General features: G+C 45.9%; 1 protein-coding gene across 1 annotated transcript in view; it reads right to left on the bottom strand.

Moving 5' to 3' along the window:
• Positions 1-239: 239 nt before the first annotated feature.
• Positions 240-8116, bottom strand: part of CNNM2 (cyclin and CBS domain divalent metal cation transport mediator 2) — a 175721-nt gene continuing 167844 nt past the window's right edge. The window contains 1 exon segment of the mRNA XM_075348608.1: positions 240-726. Coding sequence (XP_075204723.1) covers positions 517-726 — 210 coding nt within the window. The 3' untranslated portion in view covers positions 240-516.

Below are 8116 nucleotides of genomic sequence, written 5' to 3'. Positions count from 1 at the left end.
TTTCGTTCCTTTGAAATTTCTGTATCTTGATCATAGATTGAGTTAACTGCTCCCAAAACTATTATCATACACCTGAATGGTCAATGTACATAGGTGTAAGCAGGGAAGTTCCTACGCCAGACCCCTACTAAGTGTTCAGACCACATTTATAACAGTACATTTTCTTTTTTTTTTTTTTTTTTAAAGTAATACATTTATAGAAACAAAAACTGCAATAAACCAAAGTGAAATTCCAAAAGTGGGCCGAGAAAAAAAAATATATTTTTTCCAAATGTCATTATTTTTGGTCTCGTACATCAATCCTTATCTGATCACGTGTTCGCTCCTTAGAAGCGTGACCCCCACGCTTTCAACGTAAGCTCATCAGATCCTGCCGCAGCCGGGCTCAAAATCTTTGGTCTCAGGACGCTGGACAATACGTGGCAGGTGCACGTACTCAGAGACAGGAATCCAGGAATGAAGCTGGAGTATGGAGGAGAGATAGTCCTGAAATTTAGCAAGCTGCATGACACTGGCTCAGATGGGCCCTTCATTGTGCATACTGTGATTGGACTTGTTGTGTGAAACACAGTTCTGTTCATTTAGCAGGTTCGCCGTTTCGTCGGCTAAACCGTCATGTAGCTCTGTTAGAGTCATTTCAATTTTAGTGTTTTCACTGTCTGAGGATTGTGGGGTTTTGTCCATTCGTGATGCCATGAGGGCATTTTGGTACTGCTGTCTTGTAATCTATTGTGCAGGTAAAAAACAAAATACAAAAAAGATGAGAAGCAGGAAAAATCTCACAATCAGATACAGCTTTCCATGCAACGTGAAAAAAGCAAATATAGCATGGTAGTATATTGATATTGGTACCACTGTAAACAGTGCATCACATAGGAGACAGACTGCTGTATACATTGCATAGGATACACACTGCTGTACACATCGCATAGCATACACAGACTGCTGTATACATCTCATAGGATAAGCAGACTGCTCTATACAATGCATACAATAAAATTACACTGCAGTATGCATTGCATAGGATATACAGACTAGTATAGACAAGACAGGTCTATATATATCACACAAGATATACTGAGACTGCTGTGTACATCACATAGGAGACCAAGTGCTGTATTCATCAGATCTCACTCAACTCGGTCACTGATTATTAAGGGTGCTTTACATGCTGCGACATGGCTAGCGTTTGCTAGCGATGTCGCAAGCGATAGCACCCGCCCTCGTCGTTTGTGCGATATGTGGTGATCGCTGCCGTAGTGAACAATATCTCTACGGCAGCGTCACACGCACATACCTGCTGAGCGACATCGCTGGAGACACCGAACAATCCCTCCTTCAAGGGGGAGGTGTGTTTGGCGTCACAGCAGCGTCACTAAGCGGCCGCCCAATAGCAGAGGAGGGGCGGACATGAGCGTCTGGAACATGCCACCCACCTTCTTCCTTCCTCATTGCCGGTGGACGCAGGTAAGGAGACGTTCGTCGTTCCTGCGGTGTCACACATAGCGATGTGTGCTGCCGCAGAAACAAGGAACAACCAGCAGCATGCACAATCAGCGATATTATGAAAAGGAGCGACGTGTCAACGATTTGACGTTTTTGTGATCGTTGATCGTCGCTCCTTGGTGTCACGCGATACGATGTCGCTAATGATGCCGTATGTGCGTCACTAACAATGTGACCCCGACGATATATCATTAGCGATGTCGCAGCGTGTAAAGCACCCTTTACTGGCTGCTATTAGATAGGAGCAAGGGAGTGATGAGAATGACACTTTGTGCAATGTAGTCTGCATGGGAGGAACCATATTTAAGCAAAAAAATCAGAACAGCAGACAACCCAGGGATGGCACAGCAACTAAAACTGGTATACTCAAGACATTTAGGAGATCCTCCACGTTACCTTTTAATAATATCCTATATGAAACACTATGTTTGCAAAAGCCAAAAAAAATGTGGCAACCCTCTAATGTTGCCTTGACTTGTAAAGATACCACTGTCCTTTACTCTACAAGCCAACCAATTGGCATTCCACTCATTCCCATCACAGCAGTCCATTTACAGATTCCTCCAAGCAGTAGTCCCGCGGCCCATTCCCCCACCCAAAGTGTCTTCACTCATTCCTGTTACTAGAAATACGGATACCCATTACCTTACCAGTAGTGATTTTATCCATTCTCCCCATTTAAAAGTCGCTTTATACCCATTTTCAGTCAAAAGTTCCTTTAACCCCTTTACGACCGCCGATACGCCTTTTAACGGCGGTAAATAAGGGTACTTTTTCCGATCCGCCGCTTTTTAACGGCGGTCGGAAAAAAGGGTCTAGCGCCCCCCAGAGTCAGAAAATTTCCGGGGTCTCAGCTGCCGGGGGTAGCTGAGACCCTGGAGATCATGATTCGGGCCGGTTTTTCCGGTCCCCGCTCACCTGATGACCGGTATACACCGTATACCGATCATCAAGTTATAGTAAATGACCGCGCCGGTAAAAAATGATTTATCTCCCATCTGGCATGATCAAACATGCCAGATGGGAGATAAATCTTTTTCCCGGTTCCCTCCGGTCCCCCGGTGTCCCCAAAGTGCCCCACCCGACCCCCAACCCCCTCCCGAAAATCCAAGATGGCCGCGCGCACCGGCGATCACAGCAGCGCGCCGGCCGCATTTCCACTGTTCCTATGGTTTCTGTCGTATGTGCCATAACACATACGACAGAAACCTGCTCCCTAGGCCCTGCCGGGTCCCCCCCTACCCCCCCTGGTGTTCCCCGGTGTCCCCCGGTGTCATACATACCTGTCGCAGCTCTGATCCCCCGCGGCCCCCTCCTCCGGCTCCTTCTCAGCAGACTCCGGTCACATGTGCAGAGCGCAGCTGTCAGCTTCCTGTGTTCAGGACGCTGGCTGCTCGCACTCTGCAGCTGTGACCCAGGGAGAGTGGGTGCAGATTCTTTGCACCCACTCTCCTCAAATGGAGGGTCTGCCCTCCTAGAAAATGGGGGATACGTTCCCTGAACGTGTCCCCCATATTCTAGAAGGTCCAGAGGCGACGTGGGACATCCAAATGGATTATTGTGGATTTTTTTTTTTTTTTTCAATAAATTGGTCAATCAGGGAATGTTTGAGGGAGTGTTTTTTCAAATAAATTTTTTTTTGTTGTCAATTTTTTTTTTATTACTGTCAATTAGTTATGTCGGGTATCTGATAGACGCCGTGACATAACTAATTGCTGGGCTTGATGCCAGGTGACATTACACACCTGGTATCAACCCCATTCATTACCCTGTTAGCCAACGCACCAGGGCGCGGGATGAGCTGGGGCGAAGCGCCAGAATTGGCGCATCTAATGGATGCGCCACTTCTGGGGCGGCTGCGGCCTGCTATTTTTAGGCTGGGAAGAGTCCAATAACCGTGGCTCTTCCCATCCTGAGAATACCAGACCCCAGCTGTCAGCTTCACCTTGGCTGGTGATCTAATTTGGGGGGACCCCATGTTTGTTTTTTTTTTTTAATTATTTATTTATAAATAATTAAAAAAAAAAAAACAGCTTGGGGAGCCCTCCAAATTGATCACCAGACAAGATGAAGCTGTCAGCTGTGGTTTGCAGGCTACAGCTGTCTGCTTTACCCTAGCTGGCTATCAAAAATAGGGGGGACCCCACGTCATTTATTTTAATTCTTTTTTTTTTTTTTGGGCTAAATACAAGGCTAGGCATCCTTTAGTGTCACATGAAAGGCACTAAAGGGCGCCAGCTTAGAATATGCAAGGGGGTGGGACGTTATATATGTTTGACATCTATCCATTCATCCATTGTAGCATTTTACGCTGTGTGCCCACAATCAGGGTTTGCAACGTTTTGGGCGCAGAGTGTTTTCCCTGCGTCCATAACGCTGCGTTGTGCAGTAGAAGCACAGTGGCAGGATTTTTAGAAATCCCGTGCCCACTGTGTTTCTTTTCTCCGCAGCATAAATCGACCTGTGGCGCAGCTTCCCGAGCCTCAGGATGTCAATTTATGCTGCGGAGATGAGTGTTCTTTGCAGGTAGAATAGAACTAAAGTCCACAGCAGCATGAATCCAAATCGTGGGCATGGGCAGCTGCGTTCTCCCGTGGACAACACTCACATTTCTGCAGGAGGCTGACACTGGGTACTAGACGCCGTGTCGCTGGATCATGGCCACATAGCCTAAAGGCTACTTTACACGCTGCGATATCGGTCCCGATATCGCTAGCGTGGGTACCCGCCCCCATCTGTTGTGCGGCACGGGCAATCGCTGCCCGTGCCGCACAACATCGCGCAGATGCGTCACACATACTTACCTGCCCGGCGACGTCGCTGTGACCGGCAAACCGCCTCCTTTCTAAGGGGGCGGTCCGTGTGGCGTCACAGTGACGTCACTGAGCGGCCGCCCAATAGAAGCGGAGGGGAGGAGATGAGTGGCCGGAACATCCCGCCCACCTCCTTCCTTCCTCATAGCGGCCGGGAGGCAGGTAAGGGGAGCTTCCTCGTTCCTGCGGCGTCACACATAGCGATGTGTGCTGCCGCAGGAGCGACGAACTACATCGTTACTGCTGCAGTAACGATAATCGAGAATGGACCCCCATGTCACCGATGAGCGATTTTGCACGTTTTTGCAACGATGCAAAATCGCTCATCGGTGTCACACGCAGCAACATCGCTAATGCGGCCGGATGTGCGTCACCAATTCCGTGACCCTAACGACTCCGCATTAGCGATGTCGCAGCGTGTAAAGCCCCCTTAACAGTGAGAAATTTTTTGCTACAGCAACAGTTTTGTGAAGTACCTGTGGATTCAAAATGTTTACTATACTCCTGAATAAAATCCTTGAGGGGTCCAGTTTCCAAAATGAGGTCACTTGTGGGGGGTTTCTGATGTATAGGTGCCCAAGGGGCCCTGCTAATGTGACATGGTGCGCGCAATTTACTTCAACTTTTCCAAAATTCAAATGGTGCTCCTTCCATTCCAAGCCCTCCCATTTATCCAAACAAAGGTTTTTGGCCACATGTGTGGTATCCCTGCGCTCACAAGAAATTAGATAACAACCTGTGGGGTACACGTTTTGTTGTTGCCTCTTGAAAAAGTGAAAAATGTGTCGCTAAATCAACATTTTTGTGAAAAAAATGAAAATTTCAATATGGCAACCTAAGCTTATCAAATTCTGTGAAGTATTCGTGGATTCAAAATGCTCAATATACACCTAGATTAAAGCCTTGAGGGGTCTTATTTCCAGAATGGGGTCACTTGTGGGGGACCTCCACTGCTTAGGCACCTCAGGGGTTCTCCTAATGCAACATGGCGTCCGCTATTGATTCCAGCCAATTTTGCAGTCAAATTGCACTCCTCTTCTGAGCCCTGTAGTGTGCCCAAACAGTTGATTTCCACCACATACAAGATATCAACAAACTCAGGAGAAATTGCGCAATAAATTTCATGGTGATTTTTTTCCTGTTACCCTTGTGAAAAAAAAAGCTACCTGGTTGAAGTAACAATTTTGTGGTAAAATTTTATTTTTTTATTTTCATGGCTCAACGTTATAAACTTCTGTAAAGCACCTGGGGGTTCAGGGTACTCACCAAACATCAAGATAAATTCCTTGAGGGGCCTAGTTTCCAATATGGGGTCACTTGTGGTGTTTTTTTGCTGTTTACGTACCTTAGGGGTCCTCCAAATGCGACATGGTGCCCGCAATCTTTTTCAGCCAAATTTCCTTTCCAAAATTCAAATATTGCTCCTTCCGTTCCAAGCCCTCCCATTTCTCCAAACAAAGGTTTCAGACCACAAGTGAGGTATCACCGCGCTCATAAAAAAGTGGGTAACAAACATTGGGGTCACATTTTTGGAATTACCTCTTGAAAAAGTGAAAAAATTGATGCTAAAGCAACATTTTTGAGAAAAAAATGAAAATTTTCAATGTGACAACGTAACGTTATCAAAATCTGTGAAGTACCTGTGGATCCAAAATGCTCACTATACCCCTAGATAGAAGCCTTAAGGGGTCTAGTTTCCAAAATGGTGTCACTTGTAAGGGGTTTCTGCTGTTTAGGTACCTTGGCGGACATGTAAATGCAACATGGTGCCCGCAATCTATTTCAGCCAAATTTGCTTTCCAAAATTCAAATATTGCTCCTTCTGTTCCGAGCCCTCCCATTTGTCCAAACAAAGGTTTCAGACCACATGTGGGGTATCGGCGCGTTCATAAGAAAGTGGGTAACAAGTTTTGGGGTTCATTTTGTTGTGTTATTTCTTCTAAAAGTGAATAAATTTGGGGTAGAGCAACATTTTAGGTAAAATTTTATTTTTTGCTTTTTTTCATTCCACTTTGCTTTAGTTCCTGTGAAGCACCTGAAGGGTTAATAAACTTCTTGGATGTGGTTTTGAGTACTTTGAGGCGTGCTGTTTTGAGAATGGTGTCACTTTTAGGTATTTTCTGTCACTTAGGCCTCTCAAAGTCACTTCAAATGTGATGTGGTCCCTAAAAAAATGGTTTTGTGAATTTTGTTGAAAAAATGGGAAATTGCTGATGAACTTTGACCCCTTCTAACTTCCTAACCCCAAAACATTTTGTTTCAGAAATTGCGCTAATGTAAAGTAGACATGTGGGAAATGTTATTTATTAACTGTTTTGTGTGACATAACTCTCTGGGTTAAGGGCATAAAAATTAAAAGTTTGAAAATTGCAAAATTTTCAAAATTTTCATCAAATTTCTGATTTTTTCACAAATAAAAGCAAAAAATATCGTTCTAAATTTATAACTATCATGAAGTACAATATGTCACGAAAAAACAATGTCAGAATCACCGGGATCCGTTGAAGCGTTCCAGAGTTATGACCTCATAAAGTGACACTGGTCAGAATTGCAAAAAATGGCCTGGTCATTAAGTACAAAACTGGCTTCGTCCTTAAGGGGTTAAGCATACCCCCACTCAGTAACTGTGGCTCTATCCATTCCTCCACTCCACAGTCACTCTACCCATTGCCACAGCCAGTAGTTGCATTATTTCCTAGTCTATTACACAACCTAAAACACCCCCCCTACCTCCCTTCATCTACACTATGCCTCACATAATAGCAGTTGTATATACATACATTCCCAAGCTCACTAGTTGCTCTAGTCATATCCCCTCTAGTAGTCCCTCATTCTGCGAAATCACCACACTATAAGTTTATGTATTTCCTAATCCAACTATCTTCCACCCCACAAAGCACATAGCTGTCTTTCTATCCATTTCCCCCCTCAATTATACCTCTTTTCTTCCCATAATTCCCTAATCTTCAATCCATTCTTGTTAAAGTTACACTAAGTTATCAGTAGATGGATAACAAGTAACAATGACTTGTGTGTGACCATCCTAAAGCTGGTGTCACACACAGCGACAACGACAACGCTGCTACGTCACCATTTTCTGTGACGTTGCAGCGACGTCCTGTCGCTGTCGCTGTGTGTGACATCCAGCAACGACCTGGCCCCTGCTGTGAGGTCGCCGGTCGTTGCTGAATGTCCAGCTTCATTTTTTGGTCGTCACTCTCCCGCTGTGACACACACATCACTGTGTGTGACAGCGAGAGAGCGACGAAATGAAGCGAGCAGGAGCTGGCACTGGCAGCTGCGGTAAGCTGTAACCAGCGTAAACATCGGGTAACCAAGGGAAGACCTTTCCCTGGTTACCCGATGTTTACGCTGGTTACCAGCCTCCGCCGCTCTTGCTGCCAGTGCCGGCTCCTGCACTGTGACATGTGGCTGCAGTATGCATCGGGTAATTAACCCGATGTATACTGTAGCAAGGAGAGCAAGGAGCCAGCGCTAAGCAGTGCGCGCGGCTCCCTGCTCTCTGAACTGTGACATGTAGCTGCAGCACACATCGGGTTAATTAACCCGATGTGTACTGTAGGAGAGCAAGGAGCCAGCGCTATGCGTGGCTCCCTGCTCTCTGAACATGTAGCACAGCGACGTTATGATCGCTGCTTCTGCTGTGTTTGACAGCTAAGCAGCGATCATAACAGCGACTTACAAGGTCGCTGTTACGTCACCGAAAATGGTGACGTAACAGCGACGTCGTTGTCGCTGTCGTTTAGTGTGAACCCAGCTTAAGTGTACCTTCACAC

The sequence above is a fragment of the Anomaloglossus baeobatrachus genome, chromosome 5 (assembly GCF_048569485.1).
Source record: "Anomaloglossus baeobatrachus isolate aAnoBae1 chromosome 5, aAnoBae1.hap1, whole genome shotgun sequence".
Classification (NCBI taxonomy): domain Eukaryota; kingdom Metazoa; phylum Chordata; class Amphibia; order Anura; family Aromobatidae; genus Anomaloglossus; species Anomaloglossus baeobatrachus.
Note: the sequence above shows the minus strand (reverse complement) of the source record. Positions and strands in the feature narration are given on the sequence as shown.